We start from the raw sequence: 24,660 nt of genomic DNA on the forward strand, positions 1-24,660 counted from the left end.
AATGATACCATCCCAGCCTCGGCTGGATGCTAGCAAGCTCAAGGATGAGAGGGTAGCTGAGGAGTTTGCGAACAGGCTGAGTGGGGATTTTGGAGGTCTGGGTGCTTTGGGGAAACCTGAAGAGTTGTGAAGTACCTTCAAGACCACCATCATTGATGTTGCCAGTGGATGTCTTGGAACTCACCGAAGGGCGAAGAAGAATTTTGTCTCTCAAGGGACACTGGATACCATTGGCTAGTAACAGGGCCAGGCTTAATGGCAGAGCTGAGCTGTTCAGGGAGTTGAGGCATAAAACTGTACGTGCACTGAGGGTGGACAAGGAGTCCGATGAGTGAGGAATCTGTGAAGGGGTAGAACATCACCTGTGGTCTAGTGATTCTCATCCTGCTTAGAGGGGAAATCAGGCATTGTGTTCCTCCATGCCCATCACCCGGTGGACTGCAGTTAGAGCGGAAGGTGGTGGGCTCTTGACAGAGGAGTGAAAATTGAAGGCCCGCTGGGCCGGTTACTTTGAGCGGCTGTACCAGGCTGATCCACCAGCCTGGAACACAGGCATCAGCCCAACTGACTGGAAGAGTGGCCTTATTGTCCCTCTCTGGAATGAGAAGGGTGATCGCCAGGACTGCAAAAACTACCGAGGGGTGACGCTGCTCTCAGTGGCAGGCAAGGTCTTTTCTCGTTTAATTCCTGATAGGGTTCACCACCATCTGCTTGAGCACCAGCATCCAGAGCAGTCAGGCTTTACACCAAAGAGGTCAATGATTGACTGTATCCTTGCCCTTCGGGTCCTCACCGAACGCATTCGAGAGTTTTGGCAGTGGCCGCTTGGATCCTATGTTTATCTCTGATAAGCATTTAATTCAGTGAATGTGGATGCCCTCTAGAAGATTCTTGGTCTTCGTGGGGTGCCACCAAAACCGATCAATCTGATGTCTGAACTATACTCTGGTCCTGAGAGTGCTGTGAGATGTGGTGATATCAGCTCCAACTTATTTCCAGTTGTTGCTGGAGTTCGGCAAGGGTGTGTACTGGCCTTAACACTTTCATCGCTTGGATGGACTGGATTCTGTGGAGGTTGGTAGAGAGATCAAGCTGCGGTGCATCGTTTGGGAATGTTAAGACCTCTGACCTTGATTTCGCAGATGAAGCAGTCATCTTGGCAGAGACTCTGAATATCCTTTTTGGGGCTATCAAGGTGCTGATTGAGGAGTTGGAGCGGCTGGGATTATGGGTTTCCTGGGTCCAAACTAAGATCCAGGCTTTCAATGAGATCATGGATGCTGCTATCTTGTCTGTACCTGTTTGTGGTGAGGATGTTGAGGTCACGGAGAGATTCACTTCGTTTGGCAGTGATATTCATGTCTCTGCTGGCTGTGAGTCAGAGGTCAATAGACGTCTGGGTCGGGCCTGGGGAGTCATGGATTCACTGGATCGTGGGGTGTGGTGCTGCCAGTACCTGTGTGGGAGGACGAAAGTCTGAGTCTTCAGGTCCTTCGTGCTTCCAGTCTTGCTCGATGGATGTAATACTTGGACTCTGACCAGGGATCTGAGATGGAGACTTAATTTCTTTGGTACCAGGTCTCTTCAGAGAATCGTTGGCTATAACTGGTTGAACTTAGTGTACAATGAGCGGTTGCAGAGAGAAACTCAAATTAGATTTGTTATCTGCATCATCTGTGAGCATCAGCTGCGGCTGTATGGACATGTGGCTCATTTTCTTGATGCAGTTCCTGCTCACCAGATTCTCTCAGCAAGGAAGCCTCGTGAGTGGAAGAGGCTAATAGGCTGACCACGTTCTACATGGTTGCAGCAGGTTGATCAGCATCTCAAGGAAATGGGGATGGGCCAGGCATCTGCCTGGGGGATGGCCAGACGGAGGCCCCTGGAGTGCCGGCAGAAAGTGGACGCAGTGACGCGCTGCTCCGGCGCATGCTCCCATACCCCTCCCCAGAACTGTAATTTTGGTTTTAGCCAGACTTTTCAAACCAGAAAATGCATCCCTTTACTTGCGTGGTGTATAAAGGCAAGTTAAGTGGTGAAAATGATTTTAAAAAATAACAAGATGTACTTACATGAAGCAAAAACATGTGTACGGCTTATGTGCATATATATTAAATCATGGTTATATACCTGGTATCTTTCCAATTGCACTGGGCCATTGACTAACACCCAGGCCGAAGGCCTGAGGCCTGTTGACCTGTGCTGCTTCATGAAATGGTGGCACTAATTTTATTGGGGTTGAGTCACGGCAGCTGAACACTGTCCCATGTATGACATATTCTATGATACTAACGAGGTTTCCATGCTGCGGATGGGACGGTGCCAAAATGCACGCAGACAATGTGGAAACAGCGAATGCCAAACAATGAACCAATAAATTCCACATTCATGGTGACACCTTGAGTCGAACGTCAGGCATGGACAGTTGGTTTGTGAATGACTTGGGAAAAAAAACTTCCTGCAGCTGACCCCAACAGAAGTAAGGTGGGTTATATTTCAATGATGCTATTGATGAAACTGCAAATGCAGAATCCGTGAATGTCAATGGTGGAACCCCCTCACATAATTTCCTCATTCTGCTTTGAACTCAATCTCTCTATATTTTCATTCCACACAGCATCATTCCAATCACAAATTAATATTATACCATTAATATAACAAAATACAATATTACAAACACTAGTGAGGTAAAGGAAGATAAACACCATTCTGACGCTACATCTGGGTAGGGAGCAGCTTCGTACAGATCGAAACTCAAAATCATTATTGTATTGATATATTTATGAAACCTCCCACCCACCTTATGACAATGGCTGGGAACACAAAATGTTCCACAGAAGGTTTAGCGGGGCTATCCCTAAAATTGAGGGAGTTGTTTGGGGACAGTCAGATGGACACTCCTGCTATATAATATCGATTTTCTATGTCTTAAAAAGGGCATAACTGAAAAAAAAATGATGAAATACCCTGAAACGAACTTGTTCTGTAACTTATCATAATAAAGCCATGTACTTTGTTTCAGTTGAATAAGTTCATGTGAGTGGGAAAACAGTCGGAGAAACCACAGGTGGGACGGATAGACAGGAGAGACAGAGAGCAAGCCTAAATAGTCCCTTCCGGTGAAACCTTTTGGGGACTAATAACCATGTACCTCTTTAAAATGGAACAGTTGAGTATGGAGAGGGGGAGTGGCTTCCCTGATGAGGAGAGAAGAGCAAGAATCTCACTTACCAATAGTAGTTATGACTGTGCTAGAGAAGAAGAAGGCACTGTTGAAATCCCAATTGGATGGGCTGGTTTTGTTCCCATGAAGAATGATGCCATTGTTGCTTGCCTTCAACACAAACTGCATATAAAAGCATGTCTCATTTTGGGAATGGATAACACATGAGCATAAAGTTCTTGAAAACGATTGTTCTCAACTTCGATTGTTCTCAAGAATAATAATTAAGCTATTACAAAATAATATGAATAATAATGACATAAGAATAATAACATGACCGATTCCAGAGCATATCATAGTCTAAGTGAGTGAGAAAATGTGTAATTTAAGCAAAAAGGATGTTGAACACAAATATAATTCAACTGCGAACAAGCACATACACGTGACCCTTCCTCCCCCCAACCCCACTACAACCCCACTACAACCCCACCCCCGTCGCTCACTCAGGGAGCGGGTGTTTCTATTCTTATAAAAGTGGCAGAAATTTAAAGTAATTTGGGGGCCTAACCCATAAAGATACACTGTCATACAATGAACAATTTACGACTTGTTTGTGATTTATATTTTTTCCAATTAATCACAAAAAACATAATTACTTCGCTGTAAAGCAATTTATGTTTTTTTGAGAAATAATTTAATTTTCAAGATTAAATATCTCCCCCACCAAAGGTGGTGGATGGCGGTGAAATTTTCACTACTTTTTGTCTGTCTGTCTGTGAGCAGGATATCCCAAAAGGTTATGGACAGATTCTGATAAAACTTGGTGGACATGTTGGCTGAGTTTCCCTCAGGTGAGGATAAAACTTGGTGGACAAGGGCAAATTGATTCGATTTTGGTGAAGATCCAAATCCGGTTCCAGATATGAGAATTTTTTTTAACTTTTAAGAGTTCTTAAAAATTGAGAGATTGGGCCAAACACGATTATATAGCATGATATTTCAAAAAGCTTTGGACAGGTTATGACAAAACTTGGTGGATGGGTTGGTTAGGTGACATGAACAAGCCGATGATATTTTGGTTCAGGTCCGGATAAATGTCCGGCCTAATCAGTGGGATACAAAATGTAAACTGTTCAGCCTGGCGGAGGTATGCACTCTACCGAATGCTGTTCGAGTCGATATTTAATATATGAAAAATCAAAGGTTTAACAATTCTAATGCTGATATATCATACTCTGTTATGAGCATCAATGGAGTATAAGGAGCATCAATGCTGCCATAGTAATTTCTTGGCAAGGGTTATGCTGGGTGGTTTGCCATTGCTTTCCCAGCAGTAGTTTGGGCAGGAATTTGTAATTTGTTCATGGTGCCAGCAATAGCTTGCCTACTCTACACAAAGAACATCATGGGATTTTTGGTGTCCATCAATTAATTCCAGCAGACAGGTCACCCGGTTTGACATCAATCCGTGGGAGCTGGGAGGGCACACACATTGATGAGTAGCCCTGCCTGTGGAACACCACAATAACAGTTTAAAGCTGTGCTGGGACTCGAACCCAGGATAGGTGGCTTAAAGGCAGTGTGCATACCTCTAGGCCATCCTGTCAGCCTGATTTAAGAATAGTCCTTTTGCTTTATAAATCAAATGATATAGACAATGTATCTTATACACACTACAGAGGTTTCATTAATTTTCTGGTGTGGCTTTTTCGGACATTTACAAACGTCTTCATTCTGGCAATGAATATTTAGCCATGATGAAGTTACTTTGACAGGAGTATGAATTGCTCTCAAGCAAGCTTAACTCTTGAAGTAGTTTATTAAATCGAATCATTGTACTGAATATACTGAGCCCAACACAGGCAAGTGTGCATTGTGAAGTTAAGCAGTTTATGCTTGCAACTTGTTCTGCCTGCCGACTCACCGATGTAAGGTTTCTTTGTTTGACTTGTATGCATTCTTAAACCGCTGGATGGAATAACTTAAAAACTGGTGGTTGTATTCGGGGCATGCTCAACAAAGTTTTAAGCATTAAAAAGTTAATAGCGCCGGGGTTCAAGGTGGGGTCGGGCAAGTGGGACGCACATTCCCAATGTAAATATGTGTTGTATAACGCAAATGCCTCTCCAGGTGGGAACTAAAAGTCATAACTAGAAACATCTGCAAATGCAAAGCCCATCCGCTTTATATTTGGATTCCTTCTTCTTCCGTATGCTAAAATGTACTTTTGATCATTTGACCAAATTATTACTTACGAAATCTAAAGATTTCGTAAGTATATTGATCACTTTCGTTTCTGTTTGTTTGTTTGTGTGATTGTTTGTGTGTTTGTGTTTGTGTGTTTGTTTGTAGGCACGATAACTCAAGAACGGAAGAAGCTACCAATGTCAAATTACACCACGTGATTTAGGAGGGTGATGGTAAGCGCTGATTAGATTTTGGTCAAAATTCGTCAAAGGTCAAGGTCACAGTGAGGTCAAACATAATTCCGTAAATTAATGTGGAGAAATGGAGTATTTTTGCTCCGCTCGACGTTACGAGTTCGTTTTAACTTCAATTTTAATTTTGTCTTCGGTTTTTGCGATCACTTGGGACGCTTAAAACTCGCTTGTCGAAATTCTGGTAAAAATCGGATGTTTGAGACGTTTTAAGATTGTATAAAAAATATTTCACTCCACGCGTCACGGGTCGTCACGTGATGCAGTCCGCTCGAGCAGACGCGTCGTTGAGTCACGTTAAGGTTTTGTGTGTGCCCGCTGATGGTGTTTTCGATAAAGATGGTGTTTAAAAGTCATTTTTTTATCCCAATAAAGGTTATCGTCACATGTCTGACTCGCTAAGCCGTCGGATTATGTAAAGATTGTTGGTGGATGGTCGAATATTATGGTTTTGTGACTTTGATAAAATAATATTGAATAATTGCGTGGAGAAATGGAGATTTTTGCTTCGCTCGACGTTACGAGTTCGTTTTAACTTCGATTTTAATTTTGTCTTCGGGTTTTGCAATCGCTTTGGACGCTTAAAACTCGGTTTTCGAAATTCTGGTAAAAATTGGATGTTTTGGAGACGTTTTAAGATTGCATAAAAAATATTTCACTCGTGCATCACGGGTCGTCACGTGGTGCAGTGCAGTTGAGCAGAGGTGGCGTTGATCACGTAAAGGTTTTGCGTGTGCGCGCTGACGGTGTTTTCGATAAAGATGGTATTTAAAAGTCATTTTTTATCCCAATAAAGGTTATCGTTGCATGCCTGACTCGCTAAGCCGTTGGATTATGTAAAGATTGTTGGTGGATGGCCGACTATTATGCTTTTGTGACTTTGATAAAATAATATAAAATAATTGCGTGGAGAAATGGAGATTTTTGCTTCGGTCGACTTTACGATTTTTGATGGTTTGGTACAGAATCATCGTAGAAACTTCTGGTTTGCGTCGCTGCCTTCTCAAGAGACAGCTTTTATTAGACAAGGTCAGAGGTCAAGTTGACGATTTCGTAAGTACCAGTCTATGACTGCTTGTTTATTTGTTTTCTCTAATGTATATTCTCATAATAAAACTGTTGAAAATTTGATAAGAAAAGCTCAAATGGTAATTACATTTCAGGTCAATTGGATGAAAATTGATGATTTTATGTCACGCTGACCTTTGACCTTAAAATCAAATTCTTAATTTGTCTTCTCTCTCTTATAACAAAGCTTGTTGAAAATTTCATGACAAAAGCTCAAATGGTAAAAAAATGTTATGGCCCGGACAGACAGACAGACACACAGAAGTGATTGCAAAACCCCATCTCCTGGTGCGCAAAGGATGGTCTAATCAATACCCCAATTCTCTGCATGAAAACCATAGGCATCACAGAAGTGAGAGAATTATCATACTGTAATATGATAATTGGGAGATCGGTGATGGAACTCATCTGCTCTGAGTCTGTGATGTCAGTGGTTCAAACCCCAGTCGTTTCATACCAAAGACTTAAAATATGGTGCGTACTGCTTCTTGGCTTGATGATGAGCATTTAGAAAGGATAGAGCATGGGCAAATGCTGGGAAGGAAAGGTTAAACAACCAGTATAACCGGTGCCAAGAATTTCCTTTGACAGCACCAATGCTCTGTAAAGAGTGTGGAACATCAAAAAAAAAATCAGAAATATGTGCATGCACACACGCACATATACAAATATATATATATATATATATATATATATATATATATATATATATATATATATATATATATATATATATATATATATATACATACATATTCCCGGTTTGCCAGACGACCTGGATTCGATTCGCAGTCTGGACCCGTAATTTTTCCACATATATTTATGATGTTCTATCATGTTCATATATATATATATATATATATATATATATATATATATATATATATATATATATATATATATGTATATATATATATATATATATATATATATATATATATATATATATATATATATATATATTGTTACGGCTGTGGAAATTCGCATTACACCATAAAGGGCCCTCAGGTGAGATATCTCGATAGGTACATGTGAAGTTATCCCAAACCCGTTGTATAGAGGGAATTTATGTGATCCATTCAGGCTGTGATCCTCCAGTTAGTCGTTTTTATTTCTCTATCTTTTATTTCAAACAAACAAAACCGTCACCGATGCTAGTGGGCTTTTCCCGCCATTCTTCCCCGCGCTTGGTGTGAGGGAAGGGGGGAAGGGCGGCTCACCGCCGATTGGTGGATGGACAGCGTGAGGCGGTCGGGGTGAGGGAACGCCCCTCTTCGAGAACCATCTCGAAGGAGGGTGGAGCTGAAAACGGGGCGGAGTGAAGGGTGGAGCCCCGCGCTATAAAAAGTCGGACACGGGCGGGGTGCGTTCTCTCCCTCTTCCTGCTCTCTCCCTCTTCCTGCTCTCTCCCTCTTCCTGCTCTCTCCCTCTTCCTGCTCTCTCCCTCTTCCTCTCGCTCTCTCCCTGACTCGTGGAACTCGCCTCCGTCTGAAGTCGTTGTTGGGTCCTCGCCGAGCTGTGTCGTCGTGGTCGAGTGTCTCTGCGTCGGTGTGGAGCTCGTGGAACTCGCGGAGCCCGCGGAGCTCGTTAAAGTCGAGCTGTGTCATCATCGAGTCTGGTCGAGTCGGCAGTGGAGGACGGCGGAGGAGACGGAGCTCGGAGTGGAGGTCGTGATAGGAGGACTCGACGGCCGCACCAAGGGAAGTCCTTTATTTTCTTTGGGTTTGTGTCAATGACTGTGGGTGGCGCCTGTCCTTAAAGTAGTATTGTTTTAAGTGTTGCCGTGTGTACGCGTATTCGGTTTTAACTCTTTCTTTGCTTTTTATGTGCATTTTATCTTTTGCTGTGGATACGTGCTTGTCTGTGTGTGTGAATAAACGTGCTTGTGTGAACTTGTTCCCCGTTTCGCTGCGTCCTTTCCTTTATTTGACTCTCCATCTTGCATCACGTAAGGGGTTCATAGTGGGTTCAACATCCCGATAATTAATCGGAACCGTCAAGGCCGACAATAACACTGCTTGGTTATCACTGTAGCACGGAATGGACCGCTTAAGCGGTTCATGTCCGGAGTCGGCCTGTGGCGTGTTACGATCGCCCGGTCGACCATTCGCGCAGGTACTTAGGTAGATCAAATTTGGTGAGCAACCCTATCCTGCGAGGGTGGGCAATTGGCACGATCGTGGTGAGGTTAAACCCCCACCCGTGAGAAGCTCCCGACGTTGTTCCGAGAGGGTCATGACTGAATTGTCCGTTCCGGTGGGCGACGTGTCGCGATTCGAGTTACATGGCCGTTCGCACGCCGGCGTGCGCGAATTCGCAACAATATATATATATATATATATATATATATATATATATATATATATATATATATATATATATATATATATATATATATATATATATATATATATATATATACTAGATGACCCGTGAACCTGTTGGGTTCCCATTGTGACAGCGGTTGATAAAAAAAAATCATTTCAAAAAAATTGAAATAATAAAAAAAAGGATAGCTCCAACAAACTATGCCGCTGAGGCTGTTTGCATTGATCAAATATCCCCGAAGAGTACTTGACTGAATCGGGAATTGATTTTTTAAATAATTTTTTCATTGCCCGATTTGAACAAAACTTGACAATGCACACCACAGGAGAATGCTGAGTAAAGTTGCCCGAAAATTTTTGTGCTATCGTGTTCAGTTTTGGCTTTATTTCGGGAACATACATACAAGATGAGACTTGTAGTAATATACTAGATGACCCGTGAACCCGTTGGGTTCCCGTTGTGATAACGGTTGATAAAAACACATTGTTAAAAAAAAGAGAGAAAAAAGATAGCTCCAGCGAACTATACCGCTGAGGTTGTTTACATTAATCAAATACTCCCGAAGAGTACTTGACTGAATTGGGAATTGATTTGTGAATAATTATTTTCGTTGCCCGATTTGAACAAAACTTGATATTGCGTGTCATTGTGAAAAAAAAAGGAGAAAAGAAAGTTGAAGAAATTATTGTGCATAATCTTCCAAACACTGTTGTTGTTCGTCTTTTGGCTGCTCCCGTGAGGGGTCGCCACAGCGGATCATCCGTTATGATCCGCATTCTGATTTGGCACAGGTTTTACGCCGGATGCCCTTCCTGACGCAACCCTGGTCGCCTATTACGACACAGGGATAAGGATTGGGTTTCGCCATGATTCCGGGCTGCCCTACACACTCTCATAGCGCAGCCCAGCACAGAGCTCCCGTCCTCAAGCGATCCTCCAACCCAAGCCTCCGAGTAGCCGGATTACAGGCGCACGCCACTACGCCCGGTCCATAATCTTCCAAACACAATTTTATATATTAATGAACACGGAAGTATTAGATCAAAATGACAATGTTTATTTGATGCTTAAAAATAAATCATTCTTTGTCTATACTAAATGTTTGAGATTTTAAAATAAATCATTTCAAGAAAAAAAAAGGAACAAGATAGCTCCAGCTCCCGAAGGTTCTTTGCCTTGATCAAATTCTCCCGAAGAGTACTTGACTGAATTGGGAATTGATTTTTAAATAATTTTTCGGTGCCCGATTTGAATAAAATTTGATAATGCACACCGCAGGAGAAGGGTGAGTAATGTGGGCCAAAATTTTTTGTGCTATCGCGTACCGTTTTGGCTGTATTTCGGGAGCATACATACATACGTACATACAAGATGAGAGTTCGTAATATATATATATATATATATATATATATATATATATATATATATGTATATATATATATATATATATGTAGAAATAAATAATATATACATATAAATATATAAATATATATATACGTATAAATATATACATTACCGGTCAAAAGTTTTAGAACACCCCCATTTTTCAGTTTTTACTGAAATTTAAACAGTTCAAGTCCAGTGAATAACCTGAAATGGTACAAAGCTAAGCAGAAAACTGCCAGAGGTAAAAAAAAAAGTTTAGGTTACCAAAAACTGAAAAATAATGTAAATTTCAGAGTTGTTGAAAAAGGCCCTTTTTAGGGAACAAGTAATGGGTTAGCAATTGCAGCTGTTCTGGAGTGATGGAAGTAAATTAAGCCTTGAAAGTTGATGCAAACAATTCCTGCAGGTGTCCAAACTTTTGTTGATTAGTTACAAACCCTCTGTATAAAAGCAGTGTTGGAACAGACTCTGTTGCTACACCCTCTGGAGCATCATCTGGACAATATTGCACTGCAGGAAGGAGTATCTTGCTATCATAATGGTGAGAAAAAGACAATTAACAAAGGAAGACAGACATACCATTTTAACCCTGAAAAGTGTGTGTCTTTCCTTTAGAGAAATTGCAAAGGGAGCCAAGGTGTCAGTGAGTACAGTTTTCTACACCATCAAAAGCCACTTGGAAACTGAAGGAAACTCTGACAGGAAGACGTCTGGCAGACCCAAAGCCACAACACAATCAGAAGACAAGTTACTGAGAGTCAACAGTTAGAGTGGTGGGCGTGATAAATGCATGATAGGCGGCTCACAGGACAGCAGCTTCAAGCACAGCTTAACACTGGTCGATGTAAGGAAGTCTCACTTTCAACTGTGAAGAGAAGACTTCGAGCTGCAGGTTTGACAGCTCGAGTGGCAGTAAGAAAGCCATTGCTAAGATGGCAAAATAACAAAAAGAGGCTTGCCTGGGCCATGAAGCACCACCAGTGGACTACTGAAAACTGGAAAAGGTCTTATGGACCGATGAATCAAAATTAGAAATCTTCGGTTCATCACGCAGGGTTTTGTATGCCATCGAGTAGGCGGAAGAATGGTTCCTCAGTGTGTGACACCAACTGTCAAACATGGAGGAGGAAGCGTGATGTTCTGCAGCTCTTTTGCTGGATCTACAGTTGGCGACTTGCACAGAGTGATTGGCACCCTGAAACAAAAGGGCTACCATAGCATTTTGCAGCGCCATGCAATACCCTCTGGTCCATGCCGAGTTGGTCAGTGGTTCATCCTACAGCAAGATAACGACCCAAAACATACCTCCAGGCTATGTCAGAACTATCTTAGAAGAAAAGAACAAGATGGTCGGCTTCAAGTCATGGAATGGCCAGCACAGTCTCCAGACTTAAACCCCATCGAGCTGGTTTTGGATGAACTGGACAAACAGGTGAAAGCAAAGGAACCTACAAGTGCATCACATTTGTGGGAAGTTCTGCAACAGTGCTGGGAAGAACTTTCGGAACAATATTTGATTTCCATTGTAGAAAGAATGCCACAAGTATGTTTGGCTGTTATAGCTGCAAAAGGTGCCCACTTTGATGAGTCAAATATTTAGATTAAATTTTGTTCAACAAAACGATTCCATTATTTCTGTTTTTTATCTACAATTGTTTATTTGTTCTCTGCTTTAATTTCAGAGTACATTGAAGCATTAAACTGCTTAAATTTCAGTAAAAACTGGAAAAATGGGGGTGTTCTAAAACTTTAGACCGATTGTGTATATTGTTGTAGATTTCCCGCCCTTCGGCGTTCGAACGACCATGTCTAACCAATAGCAGTCGCTTCGCCCACCGAACGGACAATCCAGTCGTGACTTTCTGGAACAACACCAGAAACCAATCACGGGTGGGTTTTTAATCCCATCACGGCCCAGTCCGTATTCTACCCGCGTGAAATAGGGTCAATCGCCGAATATCGATATACTTAAGTACCCGCACGGGTAACCTACCGAGGGACCGTACCTCAGCGAAGGCCTGCTTGGACACGAACCGCTTCAGCGGTCCGTTCCGTTCTGGGATAACCGAGCGGGTATTATCGCCAGACCTCGCCGGACCCGATTCTATTTATCGGCTATTTAAAAACCAATTATATTCCGAGTGCAAGATGGGGCAGTTCAATGAGGGAATGAACGCAATGAACAGGTTTACATTCACACAGCACATTTATTATAATAAAGCACGTATGCAATTAAACAAGGCAAAACACGTACGCAATTATACAAGCAACAAAAGCATTACAAAAGAACTACAACCGTCTACTTATTATGTACAGTCACTTGCACTTAACAGCAGTTCCTACTTATTAGACGGGCCCACGGACACACGTACGCACACACACACACCCAAGAAATGGTGGCAGAGGCCTTTAATAACGAGATCCAGCTCGGAGGACAGGTGAGCTGAAACCCAGATCCTATCTCGAATCTCTCCACCTCGTGTGGTCTTCAAGTTGTTCGGACCCGGGCTCCAGCGAGAGCGAGCTGGATCCAATCGCCGAGCCGCGATCCTTCCCGAGCTCCCGCGAATCCTCCCGCGCTTCTCAACATGTGCTGGTGAGACGAGGCGCCGATCCTTCCCGTCGATGCATCGCTTCCCCGAGGAACCACCTCCCGCGCTTCTCAACACATGCTGGTGAGACGAGGCACCGAACCTTCCCGTCGATGCGTCGCTTCCCCGAGAACCACCTCCACGAAGAGGTCGATGAGTCGCACCAAGCCGGGAACCAAAATGGAGAACAAAGAGCTCCACGAACCAAGAAGAAGACGCCACCACTCGCAGCTCGAGCCGAGCAACCAGCTTAACTTCCTTCCAAGCAAAGCAGCTTGAAGCAAAAAGCTCTCCCGAGCCAAGCAGAAGCCGAAGCTCAAGGAACCGTCAAAGCAAAGAGCCTCCAAAAAGCCGCCTCCCGAGTCAGGCCTCAGCCGAAGCTCACCGAGCCAGCCGAAGCAAAAAGCTTCCGAAGGCCTCAACCCCAATGCAAGCCAAGCAGGACCTGACGGTCTGCTGAACGACTGTTCTCAACTCCCTTCTCCAACTCTGCCCAACCAACTCTGCCCCTGAACAAAAGAAAAAGATCTCCTCTTATCCTTCTCCCGCCCTTCCCCCGATCCCGGCATGACTCATGCCCTCGTGCTCCATTCCCTGCTCAGCCACGGGTGGGAGGGAGTTGTTGACATCATGAGTCACGGGACGGCAGGGTGGTTCTTGCTCTTCGCAGAAGAGGGGGAGGGATGTCTCCATTGTTCGTTCCCTAACTAAAAAATCAATCCGCAGCGCATCTAATCGATTTTTGAACATTTAAACAATGAAAGGTGAGCTATCTAGAGAACAAGCACTTATCAACATAGCTGACTAAAGGAACCTGGATGTTGTGTGCAATCGAATTCCCAAATTCGTAAGAATATATATATATATATATATATATATATATATATATATATATATATATATATATATATGTATATATGTATATATATATATATATATATATATATATATATATATGTATATATGTATATATATATATATATATATATATATATATATATATATATATATATATATATATATATATATATATATATATGGAGAGAGACTAGGGGAGAGAGAGGGGGGAGAAAGAGGGGTGAAGAGAGAGGGGGATAGAGGAGGGGTGAGACGAGGGGGAGAGAGGGGGGAAAGAGAGGGGAGGGAGAGAGCGGGGTGAGAGAGAGGGGGCGTCACAATTCAAGAGAGGGGGTGAGAGTGAGGGGGGAGAGAGGAGGGGCAAGACTAGGGGGGAGCGAGGGGGGGCGAGAGAGAGGGTGCATCACAATTCTTCTTCATTTGATATGACGTCACAATTGACGCTGGGGATCTGAGTATGTTTCTCAGGTGTTTCCCAAGTTCTGGCCATTTATGATACAGTTGGTCTGATCAAATTGAAATAATTCCCCAATCCAGTCGTCGTTTATGCACCTACGGGCCCGCCCCTACTGGCCCATACTAGTATATATATATATATATATATATATATATATATATATGTATATATATATATATATATATATATATATATATATATATATATATATATATACAGGGGGCTGCAAAAGTAGGTTTCCAGTAAGGCCTGTATTTGTTTTCATTACTGTATACCTACTTTTGCAGATATATATATATATATATATATATATATATATATATATATATATATATATATATATATATATATATATATATATATATATATATATATATATTGTTGTGGTTACCAGATTCGCAAACCACCATTCAGGTCCCTTAGGTGAGGTATCTCGGTAAGTGCATGTGTAGTTAGGCCCAAACCCGTTGTCTAGTGGGAATACATGTCATTTATGCGGGCTGCGACTCTTCAGGATAGCCGTTTTTCTTTTACTATCTTTGTTTTGGACCAACCGCCATGATCACGGCCGCAGCGTCGGCCACCGACCACGGCCACCGCTTCGCCACAACCGCCACGACCTTCGCGCACACCTCGCGGCCGTGGCGTCGCCGCCGTTCTTGCCCCGCTGTGGGTGCCGGTGTTGGACTCATGCAGAACGCGCGTCGAACAGCGTGTACAAAATCACGGATTTTCTGCTTCAAAAACGGATCAAAAACGACACACGCCCACTTTTTGCCGTCCAATCGGTGAGCGAGGGGCGATTTGGCCCCGCCTCCAGAACGATCGATATATGCAAATTTGTGGATCAAAAAGCCTTCACGCCCACTTTTTCTCGGGCCAATGGGGAGCGAGGTGAAAGGTCAAAGGGAGGGGGTCAAAGGCGAAGTTACGGGGGGATAAAAGGACGGTGTTCGTCAACGAGAAAGAGTCGCAAAGGAGGGTCGGAGAGTCAAGAAGAGGAGAGTCGGAAGCAGAGGGTCAAGACTTCGCGGGCGGTGGAGCTGCTCGTCGTGTGCGTTGGAGTCGGAACGGAGGGGACGGAGCTGTGGAAAGGCGGCGACACCAGACGAGGGGGTGCTCGCGTCGTGCAGGAAGCTGCACCCGAGGGAGGCCGACAGCGCGACCTGGCCGAGGTGGAGACGCTCGTCGCACATAATAAAGATCCTCTATACCCCGAGCATCAGCAACCCCCTCCTGTTTCCCCCCCGCGCTGAGATAGTGCGACCAAGGGGGCCCCGTTCCCACCCCCTGCCAGGCACTGTCCACGAGGCCTGCGGGTTGAGGCGCCATCGCCGCTCCGCGTCTCATCACCAGACGGGTAGGCCCGACCCGGTCTCGGCCTCAGGCCTGCCCCATTCTTGGGGGATTTCTTTTCCTTGGTTTTGGGTATGTGTTGTCGGCGCCGTCTGTGAAGTAGAATTGTATAAGTGTTGCCGTTTGCTCGGTAGTCGGTATTAGCTCTGCACTGTGTTTTCACTTTTATGTTTGCTTTTTGTGTAAATGGAATTGTGTTTTCTTTTTTTTGTGTGCATTTGGTGGAATTGTATTTGTGTGCTTTCCGTTCGTCGCGAATAAATGTGCTTTATTGTTGAACTGTTCTCCCGCTTCGCTTCGTCTTTTCCTCCATTGAATCCTCATCTTGCTTCACGTAAAGGGTTGGTAGTGGGCTGAATACGCCCGATAATTAATCGAACCGTCGAGGTCGACGATAACACCGCTCGGTTATTCTGATAGTACGGAACGGGTCGCTTAAGTGGCCCGTGTCCGAAGTCGACCTGCGGCGAGGTGCGATCGCCCGGTCTACCCTCCGCGTGGGTACTTAGGTAGTTCGAATTTGGCGAGCAACCCTATCCCACGCGGGGGCTGATTGGCTCGATCGCGGTGAGACCGAAAGGTCCACCCGTGACTGGTTCCCGGCGTTAGTCTGAGAGGGTCACGACTGGATTGTCCGTCCGGTGGGCGACGTGCCGCGATTCGAGTTACGTGGCCGTCGCACGCCGGCGGGCGCGAAAACAGCAACACTGGTGTCAGGTCGTGCGATACAAATTCATCGCCCTCCTCGCGTCACTGGTATCGGAGAACAGGAAAACGGGCTCTCCTGTCTCCGGCTAAATTTACGGGAATCGGTCCATGGGTGAGAGAAGCGACCCCCGATTCCCTCCAAATTACGAGCGAGCAAATTAACCCTTCACGAGAAGCAAGATGGCGTCTCAAGGCGAGCGGGTGCCGGGTGGATTAGGTATGTGTAATAGTAATGTAGAATCCATGGTCCAGGATGGAATCCCCGTGCAGGAAATGTTGATTGTGCAGGAACACGGACTCGCCCAACTGAACCCAGGGCCCGAGGTGGGTGCGGCAGCGGCCGCGGTGTATGACACCTCCCCCCCCCCCTCTCCACCAAGACCCTTCCCCAACCCCTGCCGAATCGGCTCACCCAAGCGCACCCGACGTGGCCCAGCTATGCGCCATGCTGGCGGCAATGACAAATGAAATAAAAAACGAAATGAAAGACATGAACAAGCAAATGAATGAAGTGAAAACGACGATGGATGCGAATACACAACAAATAAACGAAAAGATGGATGCAAACGCAAATGAATTTATAAACGAAATGAAAAGCATGGGCAAGCAAATGAAAAAAGAAATGAAAGAGCTACGGGGTGAGACGCAGAACATGGGCCGATGCCTGCAGGCGGGCATGAAGGCCGTGAGCAGGGAACTTAAAATGGCGACTCCACGTGTGGGAACAAACGAGCTGGAAGGGGGTGCAACGGCTGACAGGCCCGCGGTGGAGGCGGGTAAGAAAATAACTCGGGAGACAAGAGACGAGGTGAAAGTAATTGGGAGGGAGAGAAAAGAACAATTAATACGGAAAGCAAGGATGAGGTACGCGGAGATCGTGAAAGAGCAAGGAGTGAAAAACAGGGAAGGACGGGAGCGACTTAAAGAGAAAGCAAGGTTGACCTACATAAAGATAAGGGAAAGACGCCAGAAAGAAGCAGAGACCAATAAACACGATGAAGACGGGGTAAGTGACGCGCACACACACACGGAGGTAGTGGAGGATAATGGGGGTGAGCTCGCGGAGCGTGTGGGGACCCGGTGTGAGCAGCTGGATGACCTCCTCCAGGAACGAGGGGAGGGAGTATGCCCCCTTGAGGTGAGTCACGACCAGGTGAGTTCGGTCGTGCTTTGCGAGGTTGAGGGGACGAGTGCTGTGGACGGGTGCACGGAGAGCTTGGGGGGTGTAGAGGCCCCGGAGACCCTTGTGGGGACACAAATCCCCAGTGTGGTTGTCCCTGTGTGTGTGGTGCAAGGTGTGAGTGCGTCCCCGTGTGTGGAAGCGACCCCGTGTGTGAGTGGTGTGGTGGCGATGGTGCCGGAGTGCGTGCTTCCCAGCACGCCGTGTGTGGATGAGGCCGTGTGTGTGAGTGAAACGGCCAGTATGAGTGAGGCACCACGTGTGAGTGGTGTGGTGGTGATGGTGCCGGAGTACGTGCTTCCCAGCACGCCGTGTGTGGATGAGGCACGGAGTGTGAGTGAGGCACCGCGGGTTAGTGCCCCCGCGTGTGTGGGTGAGGCACCGTGTGTGGAAGCGACCCCGTGTGTGGAAGCGACCCCGTGTGTGAGTGGTGTGGTGGCGATGGTGCTGGAGTGCGTGCTTCCCAGCACGCCGTGTTTGGATGAGGTACCGTGTGTGGATGAGGAACCGTGTGTGGAAGAGGCCGTGTGTGTGAGTGAAACGGCCAGTATGAGTGAGGAACCGCGGGTGAGTGCCCCCGCGTGTGTGGATGAGGCACCGCGGTTAAGTGCCCCCGCGTGTATGAGTGAGGCACGGTGTGTGGATGAGGCACCGCGGGTGTGTGCCCCCGCGTGTGTAAGTGAGGCACGGTGTGTGGATGAGGAACAGCGGTTGAGTGCCCCCGCGTGTATGAGTGAGGCACGGTGTGTGGATGAGGCACCGCGGGTTAGTGCCCCCGCGTGTGTGGATGAAACGGCCAGTGTGAGTGAGGCACCGCGGTTGAGTTCCCCCGCGTGTGTGGATGAGGCACGGAGTGCGAGTGAGGCACCGCGGGTGAGTGCCCCCGCACGCGTGAGTGAACGGCCGTGTGCAAGGTCGCTGTGTGCAAGGGAGACCGTGTGTGTGAGAGAGCGGTATGTGAGGGAGATGTCGGTTGGCATGCGGGAGCACGCAGCCGCATCTCCCGGTGTGAATGTGATGGTGTGGACTGTGTGCGTCGTAACACGCAGGTATGCGTGTGTTGAATGGAGACGACGACGGCGACAGAGGAAAGAAAGCCGAGTAGCGGCTGTAGCTGTTTCGGGGACCGTGCCGGGTTCGCCCAGCAGTGAGCACGCGGTTCGTGCTGTGCAACGCACGAGACCGCCACGTGCTCGCTTGCGAGAGTGAAGTCCCGGTCCGGAAACGCACGCGGTGGATTTGCCGATCCCGCGGACGGACAAAGTTTAGGCAGGTAAATGGATTTGGACCGGACGGGTTCTCCACGCGATCGTGTGTGTTAAGCTCCAACGGGCAAAGCACATGTGTTCGCGTGGGGGACCCCTCGAGACGTGGGGCTTGTGTTTTTTTTTGCGCACGGTGACGTCATGGCTGCACGTGTGGTTGGAATCCGGCAGGAGGGGTATCTCTGCCGGATGGCACCGTCCAAGGAGGGACGAGGAACACGTGCAGCTGCATGACGTCACGGACAGGTGCAAAGTGCGCGAGCTCTGAGTTGCCGCGCAGGTGCTGCGCATGGAAAAAGAAGAGAAGCAAGCCTCACTTTCGGGTGTACAGGATTCCTGGGCAAGGGGTGAAAGACCCCCTTACCTGGGCACAGGATGGAAACTAGTTAGGGGGAAGGGTTAGCTTAGTTAGACCGACTTCATGGGGCAGGGGTAAGTCCTCATGGAGTCCGTGGAATGGATTAGGTAGAGGGATTGTAGCCAGATTTAGGTTGGGAAATAAAATGATTGATTTGGAGACCGTGACAGACTTGTGAGTGTGTAGGGTTGACGTAGTTTAGCTACGTAGGTTAAAAGGAACGTGCTTTAGTGTAAGGGACGACGTGGGAGCACGAGTTAGTTAGGGGATGTAGTTAGAAGAATGGCAGAGTTCAGTGGTGTGTGTGTGTTGAAGAGTTGTTGGTGAGTGAATTGGAAGCATGTGCTTGGTGAGTGAGTGAGGCCAGCGGGTCTGTGTGTGTATGAAGTGAATGGGGAATGCATGGTGCGATGAGTGATTGGGGGGAGGAGTGACTCCCGCCCAAGGGACCCCGGGGTCAGAGTAAAGTGAGTTAGCTGGGTTAGTCAAATTAACAAAAATGGAGGTCGTTTTGTTGTTGGTGGGAAAGTAGGCTCGAGACCCATTTGGAGGGGTGCAGGAGCCCTGTTGACGGGCTTGGGAGCGTGGCTGCGAAAGGTGAGTATCGCTGAGTGGGTACCCCGGGCACCAGGCTAGTCGGCCGTGGTAGGCCATGGGCCCATGGGGGGCCGGGATAGAGTAGTGGCACGGGTGCGCCTGCTTGGTGCGGGGCCCGGGGCGCCATTAGCCGCGTGGGCAGTGTTGTGGGCACGGGTGACCCTCGGAAAGGGGCCCGGGAGGCCGGCCTGCCACGTGTGCGTTTCAGGGAGGTGCCATGGGGGCACTCCCCGGTGTTAGGGAGCTGGTAGGCTCGGAGGCAGTGTAGTGCCCGGGGGTGCCATAGCGGGAGATTCGGCAGAGGGTCGTGCCTGCCAAAGGGAGCCACGTGTCCCAGCCAGGAGACCGTGTGAGGGCACGGAGAGAAAATTGGGCGGCGAGGCCCGAAATTGTAAGGACACCAACACAGGCGACGGGAATCTGGGTTGTTAGAACCAATAGTTTAAGCGAGAGGCGCTTGTTGAAAGCCCCGGGGTAGTTTAACAGTTAAATGGTTAGGATAGATTAGGAGATGTACCCCTCCGCACCATCCATCCCCTCGCTGTCGTTGTGGGCCGCTGGACCCACTTGGTGTTAAGATCGCCGAACTCTGGGGAGGCCATTCTGAGGCTTCGTTGGGCCTCGACACAGGACGTTAGCTCTCCCTTGTTCCCCTCCGGGAAGGGAACGTAGGGGTTGGGAGTAGGCTAGGTGACAGGATAGGTTAGCCGAACAAGGACGATAAAGGGGGTTAGGGGACGATTTATAGTGGGGGAGTAAAAATAAAAACAACAAAAAAATAAGTTGGGGCTAAATTGGGGTTTGACAAATTAAGGGAGTGGGTATGTACAGTGACAGGCAAAGGCGATAGGTTGGGAGGGAGACAGGTAGGTAGGTCCGAGCCCGCCTTCCAAGTGGCCAGCACCACCGCACTCCCTCCACCAACCTCCATTGAACGGCAAAGGCTGGCCAACTTCATCGGCTGGCCGTGTTTTGCTTCAAGGCGGAGGCCGGCCAAGTTCATCGGCAGCTGTGTGCTGCAAGGCCTGTGCCGGCCACTTCGTCTGCAGCTGCTGTACTTCAAGGCCTGTGCCGGCCAGTTCATCTGCGGGCTGTGTTTGCCTGCAGCGGCCTTCTTCTGCGGGTTGTGTTTGCCTGCTCACCTTTGCCATGCCATGCCCACTGCCCACGTTCACCAGCCCCGTTCAATTTTTGCTTTGCCCCCCCCCCCCTGTTCATTTCCATGTGCGCCAGGATCCGCAAGGCAACAGTTTGCAAGCTGCGAGAACTGCCCTGTTGGCAGCTACAACACGGGCCTGCAGTGGCAGCCCGTGCACCGTGTTTTGCGTCCATCCATTCATCCATTCATTCGTTGTGCTCATTGCGTGTGCCACTTGAGCTGGCACGGAGACTGCGTTTGTGCAGCCCATGCACCGTTGTGGTTCACTGCGTTCAGTTCAAAAGGGAAGGCCTTGGACTGCGTGTGAGCAGCCAGCCACGTTCCCTGTCACCTGCATTGTTTTGAGCCAGAGACTGCATGCGGGCAACCTGGCTCCCTGCTAACTGCTTTTCTTTTGCAGAGTTCAATGATCCTGGGCCATGGTTTAGTGTAAAATTTGTAAGTTAAGGTTAAGATGTACTGTAAATATGAGTGCGCCCCCGGCATGTCTGTCTAGCGCCGGCAATTTTATTTAAGTCGTCCGTGTGAGTGAGTTTGTTTAGGTAGTTACGCAGCCCTCAGGTTATTTATTTTGGGGACACGAATACCATGAATGTCGCACTCAGGGATCCGTAGGTAAAATGTACTAGGGGAAAACTACACATGATGGCACACGAAAATTTGACGACTCGGGACGAGTCTGTAAAAAGGGAAGGGGGTAGTGTTGTGGTTACCAGATTCGCAAACCACCATTCAGGTCCCTTAGGTGAGGTATCTCGGTAAGTGCATGTGTAGTTAGGCCCAAACCCGTTGTCTAGTGGGAATACATGTCATTTATGCGGGCTGCGACTCTTCAGGATAGCCGTTTTTCTTTTACTATCTTTGTTTTGGACCAACCGCCATGATCACGGCCGCAGCGTCGGCCACCGACCACGGCCACCGCTTCGCCACAACCGCCACGACCTTCGCGCACACCTCGCGGCCGTGGCGTCGCCGCCGTTCTTGCCCCGCTGTGGGTGCCGGTGTTGGACTCATGCAGAACGCGCGTCGAACAGCGTGTACAAAATCACGGATTTTCTGCTTCAAAAACGGATCAAAAACGACACACGCCCACTTTTTGCCGTCCAATCGGTGAGCGAGGGCGATTTGGCCCCGCCTCCAGAACGATCGATATATGCAAATTTGTGGATCAAAAGCCTTCACGCCCACTTTTTCTCGGCCAATGGGGAGCGAGGTGAAAGGTCAAAGGGAGGGGGTCAAAGGCGAAGTTACGGGGGGATAAAAGGACGGGGTTCGTCAACGAGAAAGAGTCCCAAAGGAGGGTCGGAGAGTCAAGAAGAGGAGGGGCGGATCCAGAGGGCCAAGACTTCGCGGGGGGTGGAGCTGCTCGTCGTGTGCGTTGGAGTCGGAACGGAGGGGACGGAGCTGTGGAAAGGCGGCGACACCAGACGAGGGGGTGCTCGCGTCGTGCAGGAAGCTGCACCCGAGGGAGGCCGACAGCGCGACCTGGCTGAGGTGGAGACGCTCGTCGCACATAATAAAGATCCTCTATACCCCGAGCATCAGCAACCCCCTCCTGTTTCCCCCCCCCGCTGAGATAGTGCGACCAAGGGGGCCCCGTTCCCACCCCCTGCCAGGCACTGTCCACGAGGCCCGCGGGTTGAGGCGCCATCGCCGCTCCGCGTCTCATCACCAGACGGGTAGGCCCGACCCGGTCTCGGCCTCAGGCCTGCCCCATTCTTGGGGGATTTCTTTTCCTTGGTTTTGGGTATGTGTTGTCGGCGCCGTCTGTGAAGTAGAATTGTATAAGTGTTGCCGTGTGCTCGGTAGTCGGTATTAGCTCTGCACTGTGTTTTCACTTTTATGTTTGCTTTTTGTGTAAATGGAATTGTGTTTTCTTTTTTTTTTGTGTGCATTTGGTGGAATTGTATTTGTGTGCTTTCCGTTCGTCGCGAATAAATGTGCTTTATTGTTGAACTGTTCTCCCGCTTCGCTTCGTCTTTTCCTCCATTGAATCCCCATCTTGCTTCACGTCAAGGGTTGGTAAGTGGGCTGAATACGCCCGATAATTAATCGAACCGTCGAGGTCGACGATAACACCGCTCGGTTATTCTGATAGTACGGAACGGGTCGCTTAAGTGGCCCGTGTCCGAAGTCGACCTGCGGCGAGGTGCGATCGCCCGGTCTACCCTCCGCGTGGGTACTTAGGTAGTTCGAATTTGGCGAGCAACCCTATCCCACGCGGGGGCTGATTGGCTCGATCGCGGTGAGACCGAAAGGTCCACCCGTGACTGGTTCCCCGGCGCAGTCCGAGAGGGTCACGACTGGATTGTCCGTCCGGTGGGCGACGTGCCGCGATTCGAGTTACGTGGCCGTCGCACGCCGGCGGGCGCGAAAACCGCAACAATATATATATATATATATATATATATATATATATATATATATATATATATATATATATATATATATATGTATGTTATTGCCGGCCGGGGACCGGTGGCGAGAATGACAGCGAGGTGGGGGAAGTTACGTCGCCTCCCACCAGACTTCCGGAATTGTAGGCCGTCGCTTACGGATAATTTTGTGAGGCGGCTTGTCGCTTTACCGACAGTGGACGCCAATACCATCACCGCGTAGCGTAGGGTCTTTTTGTCAAGAACCAATTTACCTAATTAACCACGCGGTGTTGTCTACCGGGGAACCACGCCCTCGGTACGTCTTGCCCAAACCAGATCACTCTTCCAACTACCAACTACCTTTCCGGTTTGGATGCAGCATAGCAGAACTACCAATAACGTACCGGCTAGAATGAACAGAATATCGGGGATAAAGACCCGGCTAACCTCAGATCCGAACCATGCTGGCCCAATGAAGGAAAAGACGAAAACGGACTGGGAACATTTCTAATAATAATTTATTTACAATAAAGCGAGGAAAGTTATGTGGTACAGGTAACAGGTTTATTGGGGATGTTATGCAGGGGAAGATTAGAGAAAGATGTAGTGCGACAATTTTCACCAACTTATAAAACAGACACAGAGAAGACTTGTCGCGAGAATAATACAGGCAAGATTTACAAGGCTCAAATAACTTGTACTGTTCTACTTAATGGACGGCGCCACACACTCAGACACACACTCGGACAAAATAAACCCAGTTGAAGGCAAAGCACTTTTGTAGCCAGGGAGGGGAAGGAGTTGAGGTCGCAGGTCTCGGTACCTGAGTTCAGGGGAAAGGGATGCTCCGTGGTGGGGCACCTGACAATGGTCGCGCAGCTTGGCCCACAGCCGCACTGTGGAGTTTGTGTGTGTGTGTGTGGAATCCTAGGCAGCCAGGATCATTGGGTATCTTCCACGATGAGGCTGAGTCTTTGGGTCTCTCACTCTCAACAAACGACCCCCAAAGAACTCCTTGGATCCTCCAAAGATCTTTCTTTAAACAATCCTGGTCTGGGACAGGATTCGGGCTTCCAAGCGTCTGTTGCAGTTTCGCTTCTTTTCCAGACCCCGAAGAACTCAACACTCCAGCACAGAACGAACTGTCTCAGCACTTGACGAACTCTCCAAACTCCAAGCAGTCCACCCTGAGGACGGTGTCGTAATTTATCCATCTCCCTCAGCGGGGAGGGGCCATGGTGAAGCTGACGTCACTGTCCGCCTTGATTGGACGGGGCTTCCATGGGTCCGCCCTTTCTGGGCAGGGTTTCGGCCATACTGGGAAGCCCGTCCCTTCCACACGTGCGGACTTGCCAAAAAGGAACTACTAT

At 47.8% G+C, this 24,660-nt stretch overlaps 1 protein-coding gene and 1 pseudogene across 3 annotated transcripts in view; both read right to left on the reverse strand.

The window, feature by feature from the left end:
• Positions 1-24,660, reverse strand: part of LOC147012151 (potassium channel subfamily K member 16-like) — a 57,713-nt gene that overhangs the window by 23,952 nt on the left and 9,101 nt on the right. The window contains exon 3 of one of the 3 annotated variants that reach the window (XM_085855872.1): positions 3,232-3,346. The exons of the other annotated variants lie outside the window; for them this stretch is intronic. Within the exon in view, the coding sequence (XP_085711998.1) occupies positions 3,232-3,346 (115 nt within the window). The remainder of the gene's footprint in view (positions 1-3,231; positions 3,347-24,660) is intronic. 3 annotated transcript variants of the gene reach the window in all.
• LOC147012152 (signal recognition particle RNA) lies at positions 9,846-9,986 on the reverse strand (annotated as a pseudogene).

This window comes from Eptatretus burgeri, chromosome 15 (assembly GCF_056783735.1).
Source record: "Eptatretus burgeri isolate ZD-2024b chromosome 15, Ebu_testis_v1, whole genome shotgun sequence".
NCBI classification, from domain to species: Eukaryota; Metazoa; Chordata; class Myxini; order Myxiniformes; family Myxinidae; genus Eptatretus; species Eptatretus burgeri.